Consider the following 15,921-nt stretch of genomic DNA (forward strand, 5'->3'; position numbering starts at 1 on the left):
CGGTTTTTTTCTTTTCTGGCAGCGATTTCGCAAGTAGAATTTCCTTATCTTTGTTTTTGATTCCCCGTAACGCTTGCTCACGATCAATGAGATACCCACTCATTCCGGGATGATGGATTCAGTGGTGGATAGTAATGTGTCGCTCTCTCGGCGGTTGAGACAGACGGACAGTGGGCCTGCACGCATGTATATGGAAGCAGGCCAAGGAACGGAGGCAAAGGTTGGCGGATATGCGTGTGGACGAGATACCCGAGCTTGGTAACGACTGGCGGCTTTGCTTTATTGGAAGCCTGGTCGATGCTCACAAAGTTGGAAGCGATGGTTTCAAGACCATCACCAAGGATCGGGCGGTATACATGTGTCTGTAGGCGTACAACCGGAAGGAATAACGACGCACATGCTCTCAATGATTATCTTATCTGGAAACTGTTCACTCTCTCTCCTGGTGAATGATGTGGCCCATGAATTTGCTTGTGATGAGGGGAAGCGTACTAAAGTAGGGCGAGGGACGGCCAGCCTTTTTATGCACGATGATGTGGTTCATGTAAGCGGTGCTGCAGCTTGTCTATCAGCCGCCAGCCAATGAAGCAAGTTCAGTGACGGCGATCAAGAGATTGAAAGACGCGGGGGGGCAGGATTGATGGATTTGCGCCGGGTTCACACTTTGATTAGGGGAGTAATGACGGATGGTCTTTGAAGTTGGCCGTGTACGGACGGGGTGCGGATATGTCGCAACCCGGCTCGTTCGGGGGAATGCCGATCGTGTCTGCCGAGTTTTTTCTTCAGCGGTCAGGCCGTTGGGAGGTGGATCTGAGGGACCGGGGCTGGGAAATGCCGGTTCTATGCCGGTATGAACGCTTTCTCACTCCCCCGCCTGTATAGAGTTACTGGAGCTGTTTTCTGATTACTTCTGTGTCTTTTGAGGTTCGGGGTTTGGACGGGCCCCGGGAGTCCGTGGGGTATCATTGGCACGTCGAATGAGGAGTTTGAGCGAACTTTGGACGTTGTTCTTGGTTTTCTTTCAGTAGTATACAAACTAAGTAGGTAAGTAAGTTACAAGGAAAAGACTAAGTGTTGGCAATCGACGACTGCACGTTATTTTCGAGTAGGTTTTTCAGGTCGCCGACGAGGCCAGATATAGGACACGAGCTCCTTTTGCTTTGAGGGAATTCGTCCGATGATCTGTTTCGAGATATCCGGGAGTCGGGCGGAGCGGTTACTGGTAGTTCCCCAGTTTGAGCCCGGTAACAACGCGGGGGAAGAAGAGGAGGGCGGGGAAGAGTTGAAGACTTGTAGCCTGGAGAATGGAGTCGTTAGCTTGACACTTTGGTATCCACAATGTTACAAGAGACGAACGGGGTCGAGGGATGGGATGAGTATTTATTACCGACTCACCGGGTAATGTCCTCTGGTTCTGTCTCTTGAGAAGTACGGAAACTAGTCTACCCCCTCTTTGTAGGACACTTCATCTTCGTTCAACGACAACACTGATACACTTTGAGCACATCATGTTTTCTAAACCACCGAATTCCCCAGGCCTCCTCGGGACGACACTCCTCACCCTCGCCGCCCTCACAAGCTCAACCTCGGCATCCACATCCCCAAAATGCGACCCTTCAACCTTCACATTCCCCTCCACCCCAGGCCTCCAACACATCAAAACAACAGCCGTCCAAGTCCATAACTACAACTCCTTTCCAAACCGCCTCTCTGAAGCGTCCCTCGCGACAACATCCGCCTCCACGACCGGCATCCCCCCCTTCTGCAACGTCACAGTCTCCTACACGCACCCAGGCCACGATGACCTCGTCAACGTACACGTCTGGCTTCCCCTCGAGAAGAGCGCCTGGAATGAGCGGTTCATGGGGTTAGGTGGCGGCGGGTTCGTTGTCGGGGAGGTAGATGGCGATGGACCGAGTGCGGCGATTCAAGAAGGGTATGTTGCTGCTGTCACGGACGGCGGACACCTCGCGAGTTTGCGGCCTAATGTATGGGCTTTACGAAGCCCGGGGAACATTGATTGGCCGCTGCTGGTCAACTTTGGATACAGGAGTCTGCACGAGCTCGCTGTCGTGGGGAAGGCCGTTCTGGGGGCGTATTATGATGCTGAGGAGAGGTATAGCTACTTCAAGGGGTGTTCGACGGGCGGGAGGCAGGGGCTGGCTGTTGCGCAGCGGTATCCGGGGGACTTTGACGGGGTGTTGAGTATGTGTCCGGCCGTGGAGTTCCCTGCCATGGTGACGTCGTTGTATTTTCCGCAGTTGGTTATGCGGTGGAGGGGGTATTGGCCTTCTGGGTGTGAGTTGGGGGCGGTTGTGAAGGCTGGGGTTGAAGCGTGTGATTTGGGTGATGGGAGGAGGGATGGGGTTATCGGACGCTTGGGGGAGTGTGGGTTTGATGTGAGGACGGCGGAGGGGAGGGAGTTTAGTTGTGATGGGAAGGATGGGAAGAAGATTGAGGGGAGGGTTTCGAGGGGGGCGGTTGAGGTTGTTGAGGAGGTTGTGGGGGGTGTGCTGGATGAGGAGGGGAGGGAGATGTTTCCGAGCCATGTTCCTGGGACGCAGTTTGCTGGGTTGCTTGCCATGATGAATAGTGTCTGTGAGCACGAGACGGATCGAACAAGGTGTGTAGGTGTGCCGTTCTCCGTGACGGATGAATGGATCCGGCTGTTCATCGAGAAGGATCCGGCATTTGATCCGGCGTCGATGTCGAGGGAGACTTTCCGGGACGTCTTCCGGCGGGGAGTTGAGGAGTACGATTCCGTCATCGGGACGCCCATCCCGGATATGAGAAGATTCAGGGAGCGCGGGGGGAAGGTTCTCATGTGGCACGGTATGGCGGACCAGGCTATCTCTATCAAGGTCGGAAGGGGACTGTATGAGAAGGCCAAGGGGATCGAGGCGAAGCGCGGAGTTGAGATTGAGGAGTTTTGGAGGTATTTTGAGGTTCCTGGGGTGAATCACTGCGTTTCGATGTATGGAGCGCCGTTTCCCTGGAGTGCGTTGGAGAAGTTGAGGGCGTGGGTCGAGAAGGGTGTTGCGCCGGAGCAGTTGGATGCGAGGGGGTTCAAGATTGGAGAGGATGGGAAGGTGGTTGTTGATGAGGAGGTTAGAAGGATTTGTCTTTATCCAGAGGAAGGGGTTTGGAATGGGAAGATTTGGGTTTGTGTAAAGCCCGGAGAGAAGATTGAGGTGATAGAGGAGAAGGAGGAACTTTGAGGGAGGTTTTGAGGAATGCTTGCTTGAGGGCATCAAACAAGGTATCAGGGTGATGAGGCACGTTGGTTGTTTACAATCCGGCCATGGTATTTACACATATGATATATACAACAACATTTACACCACCTCACTTCCATCGTCTGAAAGGATGTGCCTCGGTATTGAACACAAACTCATCCAAACTCACCAACCCAGGCTCGCTAAAGATGAGATAAAAGTACTTCAACGTCTCCCCCATCCAGAACGACTCCATCGAGTCCGACTGCGGAGGCCGTCCCTCGGCCGTGACATCCCACACCGCCGTGTTCGCCAGCTCCGTACTCGTGGCGTTATCAATGGACGAAAACATTTCCCACGCCGAGTCTAACAAGCTCGTGTCGGCTGTGGTGCGGTACATGATGAACACACTTTCAATTGCCTCGGGGCGGAGAATATAGCGCCGGTCCGGAACGGCGGAGAATCCTGGAACAAGGCGGTCCTTTTTGATGACTTCATCTGCAGTGAGAACCTCGTCGTCGTCCTTTCTTTCCGCCCGTTCGAGGACGTGCTTTTTGAAGAGGGCTTCATCCCATTTGCATTCCTGCTTGGAGGGGCAGGGAACCATGTAAAACGTCTCCGGCATGATGCCATGCGGGAAAGACTTGTAAGCATACACGCACCCGTCAACGAGTTTCCTCGCCACAGATACCGCGTCGGGATGGTTGAACAGTTTCCCACCAAGTGCAAGAAGCCCTCCCATGAAGCAAACAAGGTGCTGGCCCTGCGGCTCCTGTTCGATGGTCCGTACGCCGTTGTTCTCACGCGAGTGTGCCTGCCCCGCAATGAGGATATCCTCGTTTGTTGGCGTCATGGGCCGGAAGAGGTTGTGTTCGATGGCAGGTTTCACGGCGGATTCGTACATGGACTTGTACATCCCGCTGCGTCCGCCTACGAGAGCGGACATTTTGGGGAGGTATTCGTAGAGGGAATCGGCCATGGCGCCGAGGGTGAAGTCGTCCCCTTGGTTGAAGACTTCGTCTTTGGGGTTCACGACTAGAGGCCAGAGACCGGGGATGTTGGTTTTGTTTTGTTGGCGTTCGAAGATTTCCATAATCCGTTGGGTTGCGTCCCAGAACTTAGGGTCGCCTGTCAGTATTGAGAGGCGTGTGAATTCCATTGATAGGCTTCCTATCTCCGCTACCAGAGCACCGTTGCCGACGTCCTGGGCGTCACCGCGGGCTGCATCGCCCACTTTCCAGCGAGTTATGGGCATGCGGTTGGGCGTGTCGAAAGCCTTGTAGAGCATCTCGCCGACTTCAGCTGCTTTCCGGAGGAGTCGGGCGTCGCCCGATAGGTCAAACGCCGAAAGGAAGCCGCCCAGGTAGCGGATCGTTGTCTCAAAGACGTTGATTTCGTCGAGGTCGGTGTGCCTGAAGTCGATTGTCGCGGCGGCGGCTACGGCCTCGTCGAAGTCGGACTTCATGTCCATGACCCAGAGCGTGTCGAGGGAATCCACGAGGGTCGCGGCCCAGCCTCCGAACGTGTTGCGCCGGCCGCCTGATATGGGGGTCAACTCGTCCGAGAGCCAGGCGTGTTTCCGGTACGATGACCAGGCCTTTTGAAAGGTCTTTTTGACGGTCTGCTGGCGCTCTTCGCGGACGCGGCGTTGAGTGCTCGTCTCGGGCGGGAAATGGGCTTGGACCTGGGGGAAGCGAACGGAGGGGAAGGCGGGGAGCTGACGGAGGGGCTCCGGGGCCGAGTGGTGGACTTTGACGGTCCGCCAGAAGTATGTTTCGTCTTGTTCTGTCATCCATTCTATCGGTTTTGGCGGAATGGCTGATGAGGATGAGGATGTTGGGAATGTGGGTAGGCCGCCGTCGTTGTGCCATAGGAGAAGGAGGAGGAGGGAGACGGGGAGGCCTAGGAGGACGATGCCTGGCATTTTCCGCCTTGCCAGGAGCATCTTCTCTCTGTGAGCTTTTGGAAGTGTCCAGGTTTCTCTGCACTCTCCGGTCTGGATACACACGTGTCAAACGTGGATATCGCGTCGTGGGAAGTGAGAGAATGGAAAACACGCGAGGAAGGGCAAAAGAGTGAGAAAGAGAGTGAGAAACTAAGACGGTTGCTGTTTCCTTTGCTTCGCGCCTAGAATTTGATGTTCGCTTACGTATTTTGGATTGCGGCCCGGCCGGATTTCTGTCCTTATCAACCCCCGTCTACGAGTTGTTGGTGGGAAACTTGGAATGGGCCTCAGGGGTTGCGGACTTGTTTGCTCGTTTATCTCCTTCTTTCCTTATTTCTGTTGTTCCCCCGTTTGCTGTGTCGCCTGAGGAGGAAGAACCAGAAGAGGGGGGCGGGAAGTCGGGCGCTTAGAGATTTTGGGTTGCTGCGCGGGCGGCGGCGCCCCTGGCAGTCATTCTCAATGCGTATGCATGTGAGGTCTGTTGGTTTGCGCACTGGTTGTGATCCTTGTCGTTCACATCTTGGCGGTTGACCGCAACTGGTTTGACGCGGAGGATTGGTGGTCTGAGGGCTCGGAGAGGGATGCAAAGCAGACGCATCTCTCAGGCAGCTCTGTGTGCCTGAAATCCATACGGCATGGTACGGATAAGCGATCGAGGCAGCGCAGTAACTTTGGCGATTCGGCTATATGACCACTTCGGCTCGCTGCAGCGTCGACTTTTGTCTGTTGGACCAGGGATCATGGGTAGCTCGGTCTGGGCATGGCGAGGGCCGCTGCACCTTCCCATACCCCTTGCTTCAACTCCGGGCCACCGGCCTTGCTACTTAACGGCGAGAGTCAAATTCAAGTGAGTGGGATGATATCTCCAAGTCGAGTCGAGCCAGGTTCCAGAGGTACAGTACCCGGGCCTGATGGCGTCAAAAGTCTCAAAAGCCCACGATAAAAGGTTGAACGGCGACCACATCAGAGACCCTCCAAGGCTAACTGCTGCACAGTAGTAACGCGCGCCCAAAGCGCCCATTCTAATTTCGCTCAATATGCAGCTTGACGCCGGGCAACGTGATTTAAGTGGTCGTACCGTTCCGTCGGGACGGAAAGTCCGCTTGTGGCTCCGTGTCATTGGTCATGTTTCTTACTAGCTTCAGGATATGAACATGGGGTGTTGTCTTGGCCATCCTATCACAGCAGGTGAGATTGGTGGCTTCTATGCTGGGACCTGAACCAACTGACGGATCTGCATGTTGGAGAGACACTGTGTCGGCAGGTGGAAGAAAGACAGTGCGAGAGAGTCTACGATGCCTCCGACTCTAGTGGCTGTTTAGAGTTGGCCAGATTCTGTTGCAAGAGGCTGAAAAGGGCTGGGTGTACCAGGCTGTTGTGGTTTGATGTGGGTGTCTGAAGTGAGCGGCGCAGCCCGTGGAGCTGGAGTTGGAGTTGCGGTGGGAGTTGTGGCAAGTAAGAAAGAGTTGATAACTTGCTGATGCCTCTCTGCAACCCTCTTGCCACAATCTAGGTATTTGCCTACCTCTCCCTTGGGAAATTCCCTCTATTGTGCAGTGCCTATTGTGCAGTGCCTTCCAGGAACATCCAACTCGTCAAGTTCAGTCGGGAACCTGGAGTTCCTGGTTGATAGGAGCAACAACATCATGGCATCTTTCCCGTTCTTGTTCCTCCTCATCCTCAACGTCCTCCCTCATGTGGCACGAGTAAGGGCCGCCTGCTACTACCCAGACGGCAGCATCGCCCCCAATGATACACCATGCCAGGACCTCACGGCTGAGTCGACGTGCTGCGGGCAGGGCTACGCGTGCCTCTCGAACGGAATGTGTCAGGCGACGGGCAAAGAGTTATCCAAAGACGGGGCAACGGAGCTCGTAAGGGGAGCGTGTACCGACCGGTCCTGGCGGAGTTCGAGTTGTCCTCTGTTCTGCATCAACCCGGAGACGGACAATGTGGCGGGTGGGATTGGCATTGCAAAGTGTGACGGGACCGTTGAAGAGTTGTACTATTGTATTAACTCGGTCATGAATACGGTCAACTGCACGGCCAAAAAGAATGTCTTATTCTTCCAGCGTAAGTCGTCTTTCTTCATCTCCCGCCTGTACCTCGTACTCTTCAACTCGGCGCAATTCTTTAGGTAAATTTCTGACCAACTCATCATCGCAGAATCACCCACTGCCATCACAACAATTGGCGTGGCGGCTACGCCAACTCCTTCATCATCGTCAACCACATCAGCGTTAATCGCAACAACCGCTATTATCTCCCCTTCCGCAAACCCTTCAAGCGCACCAAACCCGAGCTCGGTAGCACTAAGCAGCGCAACCCAAAGCCCACACAGTAGCCCAACAAGCAGTTCCGAAACCAGCCCCAATGTAAAGCCGGAAGCAACAAATGATAAGACAGTCATAATCGGCGCAGCTGTGGGCGCTTCCGTGGGTGGTCTTGCGCTCGGGGTCCTAGCGGCATGGCTGTTCATCTTCCTCCGTCGCCGGAAGCGCCGTGCTCGAGAAGAGGCCGCCGCCAATGCCCAGGCACAGGTGGAACATTACACACCGGGGCCGCCGCTTGCTCAATACGTCAGTCCGCCTGTATTTGATCAGGTTTACGAGGCACCCAATGAGTGGAAACCTCCGTTGGTCTCGGATCACTTTGCTCCTCAGGAGCTGCCTGCGTGGCAACCGGAGCCTCGCAGAAGTTGAACTACTGTCGACGGAGGGCGCTCTTTCTTTAGATTCTCACCTTATGATAGCATACAAGATACCACAGTCGGCTTTGGGTAGATAGAGGCATGCCTTAATATGATAGATAGTATAATCTGTCTCACGAGTTGAGTTGGTTGGACGCCTGGATGATTTTAAACCGACATGTTTATGTACTTTTATAACAATACTCAATACAAACAAGAAGAAGTCCCATGACTAGAGTAGGGGGGTAACAACAGCATCATTTCGCTCAGTACCAAAGAGCCTTGTTCCAGAACTTGGCCTGGGCATTCGCCAGGTCGTCCTCCTCAAGGTAGAAGGTGGTGTTGAAGACGAGCTGGGTGCCGGCAGCAGAGCTGTTGCCGTACTGGGGCCACTCAATCTTGTCCTCGGGCCACATGGTGTTGGGGTTGCCGGTCAGGACGAAAGACATGAGGTACTTCTGCATCATGACGGCGACGGTGGCATTGACGGAGCTAGAGCCACCGCCAGGTCCGCCGGCACCACCGGAGGGAGGACCACCGGCGCTGGAGGAAGCTGTGGTGGAGGCGGCGGCGGAGGTAGCGGTCGAGTTGGATGTGGTGGTGCCGGTGCTGGAGGTGGAGTCGGATAGGGAGTAGGTGCTGTACCCTATGTGATGCGTTAGATGATATGTGATATATAGAGTAGGAGAGAAAATAAGCTTACAGTAGTAGCTCTGGTCAGTGCCGTGAGTGGCCTGGTCAAGGGCAACCATGGCGTTCCAGGTCTGATTGTTCATGGCGTGGGTCAGGGCCAGGTTGTGGGCAGTCAAGTCAAAGTGCTGCTTCATGTCGGAGAAGCGCAGACCAGGGGAGGTGTAATCATCCTCGGGGTAAAGCGACAGAATCTCGTCAACAACGGCATCGTTGATGGCGGGGAAGAAGATGCGGAGGTAAGCGGCAACATCCTCGGTGGTGTTCACACCGTCGTAGGCCTGGCCGTTGGCCTCGTGCTGTTCGTGGGTGATGACGACGGGGCCGGAGAAGTTGAAGCGGCGCTGGTAGAACTGGGCCTCGTAGGTGTCGGCGATGATGTCGCCGTCGACGCGGGGCTGGAATTGGTAGTCGTAGGCGTCCTGGACCGTGGTGGCTGCCGTGTTGAGGGTGTCGAAGTCGATGGAGCGCATGCACTCGAGGCTGCCGCCGGAGCAGCCGGCCTCGGTGGAGACGTTTTGCCAGAAGGCTTCGGCGTGCTGGTGGCCGGCGCCGGGGACGAAGCCGGGGGACATGACGTAGGCGCGGTTGTAGAGCTGTTCGGCGTGGCCGGCGAAGCGCTTCAAGGGGGTCAGCTTAGATGCCTAAAGGTTAGTTGAAGACGAGTACTTACAGTCATCTGGAAGAGAGTCTGGGAGCCACCGGCAGAGAAGCCCACGGCGGTGACATCGTCGGGGTTACCGCCAAAGTTGCTAATGTACTTCTTGGTCCACTCGAAAGCGGCAGTGACGTCCCAGATGGCGGTGTTGGAGGTACCACCCTCGTGCAAGAAGGTAGGGCCATTGGCAAGGCCAGTCATACCGAGGCGATAGTTGTACGCGACGTAGACGAAGTCGGTGGAAAGGTCAAAGAGACCCTCCGGAGTGTTCTCGGACTTGCTTCCGCCAGTGAAGCCACCACCGTAGGTCCACACCATCACGGGGAGGTTCTTGCCCGCAGCATCGGCGGGAGCCCAGACATCGACGTAAAGGCAGTCCTCGGCGGAGCTGCAGGCGACATCGGCCGAGGCCAGGTCACCAGTGTTGACTTCCGTCTCGACGGGGGGCGCTTGAGGCTTGGCCCATCGAAGGTCGCCGGTGGGAACGGCGGCGTAGCGGATGTTTTGGTACTTGTAGTAGCCGACGGACTCGTTACCGGCGGTGGCGACGACGGTGCAGTAGTCGAGGGTCACAGACGGGAGGGATCCGGAGCCGGAGGTTGCTGTCGGGGCTGGGGCGGTAGTCTGGGCCGCGGCCGAAGCTGCCATCAGCAGGCAGGTGTTTATGAACTTCATCTTGGTTTCGAGCTTTGAAGCGAAGGTGAGCAGGCGATCGGGATGTGTTGTTGGTTTGCGATGCTCCTCAAGAACCTCTACACTTCAGGGCTGACATCGTGGGCTGTTTATATAACAGAAAGCCTCCAACTTCAACTCCCTTTTTCGATCGGACTTTTCACCAAGACGGTGATCGCCGTGCTAACCGGTAAGAGGGACGCGTCCTCCGAGCCGGGTGACGTTGTCCACATCTGAGCCTCATTTGCAAATCGTCATGCTAGCCCCTCGGGAAACCCAACATTAAGGGTCATTTCGACAAACAAGCGTCGTGGGGAAAATGTCTGGGTCTGCGAGGTTTGTTTTTAGAAGGTTAAACAAATGCACAATTGGCCGATTTGGCTCGCAACAGCCCCACCGAGAGGGCCTTATTAGTGGGATGAACTCTTAGTGTGGCTCATGTTCATGAATCGCCTGCGCGGCTTCGCCATCCCTTGGCTCTAGCGCAAGGAACTTACCGTCCCCTTTAACTCGATTTTGACTTTTCTGAGTCCACATGTCTAAACACGTCCTCGGCGACCTTTGCTTTCCCCAGGTTCAGGATTCGAGAATAGTCGTTGGTCCTTGGGGGCGGCAAAGGTTGAAGCTTGACGCGCCGATCTTCAGCCCAGCCAAGCCCGGCGGAGTGTGGGAGGTGGGGTTGAAGCGAGAGACGGGCCGGAACTAATATCGAGAACATCTCTGATCACATCAGTGATCACACTCTACCCACTTCCCGAGTTACGATGAAAAACGTGGATCTGATAAATGGGTATCAATTCAATCTTCGGATCTCCCGACAAAAGTGCTCATATCTTGATGGTTTAGGGAGTTCTTTACCCACGTCAGTCACCCTTCGCTCTTTTCCTACCCCTCAACCGATAGAGCCGACCGTTAAGATGAATGATTGCTGTTAATGACCAATCGCGAAACCGAAACTGAGATGCTTCCAGGATACTCGAAGTCGATACACCATCCCGCTCAAATTATCATTCCTGCTCGGTAGCATCTGAATTACTGGCCCATTACACTATACTCCTTGTCAACCATTACCAATTCTGATCAACTCATGTTAAGACAATCTCTTTAGCGACCACGACCACGAAATCTAGCCACATCCGTTTCGCCAGATATTCCATAAACATCAGGCAACTGGGACATGGCTTCTGACTGGTCACGATCTCCACTTTGGTGAGCGTCTCCATGTGCTGGTAGTGGAATAAGATCTCGAGCCTGATCTGTCTGTCTCGATCATCCTCGTTCTCAGTAAACAGCTGATGTTTATGCGCGACGAAGCAAAGCAACTGAGCTACAACGTGACTGGCGTGGTACAAGCCCCTCACAGAAGCAGAATCTAACTCGTGTTCGTCAAAGGTGAACCCGATTCTCTTCGCAAAGCTCAGCGTCTTGTGAGCCCAGTAGTTGGAGTCCAGCCTGCTGTAATCGTTGCCACCAAACGGGGACTGGGAGCCACCACCAGTCCAACCGCCAACGGCAACAACCGGCTCAAATAGTCTGCCTCGGAGGAGAACCCCAATTGTCTGATCCTGTTGCGCGATTGGGATGCCTCGTCTCGGATTTATCAAAAGAGCAGTCTTCGCGACTGGCGATTTGACAAAACGGGGTTGGAATAAATTTGCGAAATCGGACTTGGCGCCTTGGGCTTGTAAAGGAGGCGCAACTCCGAGAAGTGCCCTGATATGTCTTCGACGACTCTTTGACTTCAATAGTTTCTCCGTGTAGTCGACATGTCGATACTCCCTCTCTTCGTCGTTTCTCTCATTCTCCTCGGCAAAGTCTGCATCGACACGCCCGTCTCGATCTTTCTGCTGCGCATTTGCCCCGGCGGCGAGGAGTATCCCGACTAATTCGACGCGGGTCCAGAAAGCTGCCTCCATTAGGGGTGTACGGCCTCGGTTGTCACCTGCATTGACGTCTGCGCCTAATCGTAAGAGTTCCTGAACGTTTGTGAGATTGCCATGAGCTACCTCTTTAGATAGCCTCGAAGATCCTAGAGTTCCTTCAATGCGTAGGTCGTGGTTGAAGTGAGGGCAAGTCGCGTAGTCGTGGACGCAACCCCAACGATCCTCTTTTTCACTTACTTCTGTGTCAAGTTTCAGAGATCCTCTTGTCCGGGCTGGGCCAATGTCATTTTCTTGTCTCTCGTTTCCAGAAGGAATAGCGTGGTCTTTGACACTGATGTTCTCAAACCGGTCCGTCACGCTGATACGATGATCCAAACGGCTGAACTCAGGCAGAGCGTTCAGTCCAGATTTTCTGAAACCAACGGTTTTAAAATACTGAAAGTGTGATCCTTCGTTCTTTTCGGCAGTAGATGTCTTGATCTCCCAGGAAAGCCATCTCACAGCATCGTGCTTCTGAAAAGGGAAGACAAGCCTGTATGCGTAGCCGGCGGTATGGCATGGTGCAACAAAGAACCACATGGTCGCAGGCTCTAATCCTCGAAAGGTGTAAGGACTGTTTGAACTAGGCTGGCGTAGACTCTCATCGGCGCTGGGGAAGAAGCTGATTGAATGCTCATGAGGTTGCTCGCAGAAAGGGCATTCGGCGAGCGCCCATGTCGTGTTCCATCGTAAGACTCTCGCAATCGCTCGAGAGCCGTTTAATCGCTGGAACTTGGAAGCTAACGATGATGATGGGATCGCCGACTTTTTTGTAGTCGAGGCCATTTCAAGTCGTGATGGTTTGCGTTCGTGCGGGCTGAGGGCTGAATAATGACATGCGCCGCGAGAACTTGGGGAAGAGAGAATGAAAAACTGGGAATCAGGAATCTCAATTCTCACACCTGTTTCGATCTCGATGACTTGTTTCAATGTTCGAATAACGGTTTTGGCCTAGGTCAAATATCGAAGCTTAGTAACGGATTAATCCGATATGAGGACCAATCAAATATGATGGTTGACCTCGCATTATTACGGCGAGCTTACTTCTCATCATGGTCTTCCCTCGTACTCCCGTAATGAATTTTGAGTTTCTGAGACCTGTGTCAAGTGCTTATCAGCGATGAAATGGGACATTTGTAATTGATGACTCTGCTGACCTTGGCAGTGATTCGGGTTAGGTATTCGTCATACCGAACACGAGCATCCAGGACATGGCTATTGCTATGATATAATGTGACCACTCAACATGATCTCATTACGTTATCATTATCATGAGTCTACACACTAGTATCATTGGAGATTCTAAAATCAGGGCCTAATACTATGGCGTCATACTGGAGAAGTTGCGAAGTCTCCATAAAGCGTGAAGCACATATTGAATGGAAACTCTAGGGTCTCTATGAAACAGAGAGACAATTGAGAATTGAGGTCACAAGTGACTATCCCTGTCACTGGTCCTAAACGCCGTTTCCTGCGAGCCTCCTTCGATCAAAATCATGGCTAATGTCATGCAGCACTTTTACTTACTAAAGTTCGACTCCGAGGCTTATCTGCGACTAAAGAGTCAAGTCTCGCATTGATAGAAAAGGTGAGAAACAAGTCAAAAGAACTTCTTGACCGTTGAGTCCATCTCAGTCCTAGTGATTTTTATTGCTGAGTGCTATAGCTTGCAAATACATTCTCACGTCTAAAATACTGGAAGACATGTGTAGCAAACAATCCATAACAGAACATTTCCTAGACACTTACACATCGCTCCACAAATCTTAAAGAAGCCCTTCACGAGAATCAATCCAGACACGAGCAATCACCATCATCACTGATATATCGCTGCTATCGGGGATGTTTGGATATGTAATCATCTTTTGACTGTTGCTGGGTTGACGACTGTTGAGACACACGTCAGCAGGGCAACGCCTTTCAGCTGGCACACAGCTCAACGATCCGGTACTAAACTGCTTACTTTTGTATGTGAAAGAAACAATGAATGGGCGGAGTCCATGATTGCCTTGGAGATGGAAATAGGTGTCAGAGGAGCTGCTTGCAACAGCCCAGGCTATCTTCCATGTGAACCCTTTTCTGTCGATATTTCAACAGCGATTGTGGACACAAGTCGTCTTGTATTGGTCTGCCTGAGATGCATAAAGGTTACCAAGTGTTGCATTGCAGTTGCCATCGTCTGCGTGCATCAAATCATTGAGGGATGCCGTGTTCCAAATATTCGCAATACGCGATTGAGACCCAAAGCTATTTGATTTCAGTCTCAGGCACTTAAGTCTTTGAAGTTCACATCATGTTCATGCGATGTTGGCGATCAGAAGTTAGACAAAAGTAGTTCGTTGCTAGCGTACCTTATTTTCGGGATCCGCTCATCGCCCTTCATTGCGTTCTAGCCCGCGGGACGCTAACTTTGCGGCCACACGAAGCGTCTTCCTGAACCATGGTAGAGCCATCCAAGTAGTGCCCGAACCATCCTTCCTGGAATTGCCTTGTATGAACCCTCCAACGACAAACCACAGACTCATGCACTTCACACGAAACAGTTGGCAGACCCCCTCGTCCTGCAAAAAAAAGTTTTTTTATATCTCGAGTTCTGCCCAATCCTTTTGTCGCAAGCAGAATACCAAGAGTCAGCGTGGGGATTGGCGACTCCCTTGGCTCAAAAGGGCTAGTCTGGCTTCCATGTCTTAGTATCAAAATGGCAAAGTCAGCTCGACAAGGATCAGGATGTCGGAATACCGGAAATATCTGGCCAGATAGATTAAGAATGGTAGTGCTAATGATTACGATTCCAGGCTAATTACCCCACAACATGAAGAAAAACTGCCACAAAATGAGACCGATGTCTCACCCAAGCTTCAACGGCTTTCTGACTCGGGCCAACGACAGGCCACTGACCAGCAAACTGACGCATCCACGCAATATTTAGCCCCCATTACCCATTACTACAACCTTACAACTCCCTCACAGCGAAACTGTCTCTTCTCTTCTACTTCCTTCGATGTTATCTACATCTCTTGAGTGACATTCATCTCGACTAGCAGATGAAGAATCCTTCTATTGCCAAGAGAATGAAGACCAGGAATATCTTGGTAACTGAGAGAGACGAAGCTGCTTGAGATCCAGTCGAAGCTGAGACCTGAACAGGCGTCTGGGATTGCACACTCTGACTCGTCTGCGAAGGGGCGTTTACTGAGGCGTTTCCAGTGATTGTCGACAAAGGACTAGCTGTCTCCTGTGGGGCACTTCCACTCTGAGAAGTCAGCGTGATTGGAATTACGGTTGTGATGGTGGTTGGCGCTACACCGCTGACTTCAGTGGATGCTGTCTCCAGAGGCGATGAACTATGGCCGTGAGTTTCGGAGTCCTGAGAGGCAGAGCTGGCAGCATTGGCATTGAAGCTTCCAGAGTTGGTTGATGCCGACGGCGACGAAGGTGCAGGTTGCTCTCCCATCCTTGACTGTGCGACTCCAGGCGTAGCGGAGGCGGTGGGGAGGATCGCACTCGGGGTAGAAAGCCCGAGAGTAACGGTGAAGGTTTCTTTGGGCAAGGCGGTCTTATTGCTCCACGGGGAGGCTTCATGAGGCATCTCGGTAATCCCAGGGGCAGACGCCGGGGGAGAGCCGGGAGAGCCGGTAGGGATTGCTGTATGAGGGGCATCTGAGCTTGGAGTCTCGGTGTAGGTGCTGAAGGTAACTGTTTGCACTGGAGAGACAACAGTGACGGTAATAGGCACAGCAGAGCTGACGATCGCGCCACAGCCATCGTCTCTAGGGCCAAGATGAGGGGCCGCAAGGGTAAGCCCGATGAAAAGGGACAAGAGTTGCGGCTGCATTGTGATGTGAAGCAAGGAGGGCAATCAAAGAGATGGAGTTTAGGCAAAGGAATGAAGAGCCGATATAAGGTAGATTGTTGAGACTTGGGGACTGATGAATCTGACTGGCCTCAGAATGTGTTTGGATACGACAGTCTATATAGTTTGCCGTACATGATCATTGTTGTTTTCCCTTATCAACAGCTCAACGCGGACAACTTCCTTAGCAATCAGAAATTGTCTGTATCCGGCTCTCGATGGTTCTGCAGCCAACGAGGCCCAGCCGACGATATCTTGTGATGTTTCTTTGCACTTT

At 53.0% G+C, this 15,921-nt stretch overlaps 7 protein-coding genes across 7 annotated transcripts; 2 read left to right on the forward strand and 5 right to left on the reverse strand.

Annotated features, from left to right (window-relative positions):
• Positions 1-1,508: 1,508 nt before the first annotated feature.
• On the forward strand, positions 1,509-3,218 carry CPAR01_07043 (tannase and feruloyl esterase; the record flags this gene model as incomplete). Its single annotated transcript, XM_060491314.1, has 2 exons — positions 1,509-2,205; positions 2,632-3,218. 2 exons carry the CDS (start codon positions 1,509-1,511, stop codon positions 3,216-3,218), a joined length of 1,284 nt encoding a protein of 427 aa, XP_060350188.1.
• Positions 1,998-3,251, reverse strand: CPAR01_07044 (uncharacterized protein; the record flags this gene model as incomplete). The annotated part of the gene is made up of 1 exon (XM_060491315.1): positions 1,998-3,251. The coding sequence occupies one exon, from the start codon at positions 3,249-3,251 to the stop codon at positions 1,998-2,000; it is 1,254 nt and encodes a 417-aa protein (XP_060350189.1).
• Positions 3,252-3,345: 94 nt separating this feature from the next.
• Positions 3,346-5,139, reverse strand: CPAR01_07045 (glycosyl hydrolase family 47; the record flags this gene model as incomplete). The annotated part of the gene is made up of 1 exon (XM_060491316.1): positions 3,346-5,139. The coding sequence occupies one exon, from the start codon at positions 5,137-5,139 to the stop codon at positions 3,346-3,348; it is 1,794 nt and encodes a 597-aa protein (XP_060350190.1).
• Positions 5,140-6,806: 1,667 nt separating this feature from the next.
• On the forward strand, positions 6,807-7,862 carry CPAR01_07046 (uncharacterized protein; the record flags this gene model as incomplete). The annotated part of the gene is made up of 2 exons (XM_060491317.1): positions 6,807-7,233; positions 7,327-7,862. The coding sequence occupies 2 exons, from the start codon at positions 6,807-6,809 to the stop codon at positions 7,860-7,862; spliced, it is 963 nt and encodes a 320-aa protein (XP_060350191.1).
• A 253-nt stretch (positions 7,863-8,115) lies between these two features.
• On the reverse strand, positions 8,116-9,872 carry CPAR01_07047 (esterase; the record flags this gene model as incomplete). Its single annotated transcript, XM_060491318.1, has 3 exons — positions 8,116-8,495; positions 8,553-9,159; positions 9,213-9,872. 3 exons carry the CDS (start codon positions 9,870-9,872, stop codon positions 8,116-8,118), a joined length of 1,647 nt encoding a protein of 548 aa, XP_060350192.1.
• A 1,082-nt stretch (positions 9,873-10,954) lies between these two features.
• CPAR01_07048 (ankyrin repeat protein) lies at positions 10,955-12,577 on the reverse strand (the record flags this gene model as incomplete). Its single annotated transcript, XM_060491319.1, has 1 exon — positions 10,955-12,577. The coding sequence occupies one exon, from the start codon at positions 12,575-12,577 to the stop codon at positions 10,955-10,957; it is 1,623 nt and encodes a 540-aa protein (XP_060350193.1).
• Positions 12,578-14,828: 2,251 nt separating this feature from the next.
• On the reverse strand, positions 14,829-15,626 carry CPAR01_07049 (uncharacterized protein; the record flags this gene model as incomplete). Its single annotated transcript, XM_060491320.1, has 1 exon — positions 14,829-15,626. One exon carries the CDS (start codon positions 15,624-15,626, stop codon positions 14,829-14,831), a length of 798 nt encoding a protein of 265 aa, XP_060350194.1.
• Between the last annotated feature and the right edge of the window lie 295 nt (positions 15,627-15,921).

The sequence above is a fragment of the Colletotrichum paranaense genome (genome assembly GCF_030867605.1).
Source record: "Colletotrichum paranaense strain IMI 384185 chromosome Unknown Scaffold_5.1, whole genome shotgun sequence".
Classification (NCBI taxonomy): Eukaryota; Fungi; Ascomycota; class Sordariomycetes; order Glomerellales; family Glomerellaceae; genus Colletotrichum; species Colletotrichum paranaense.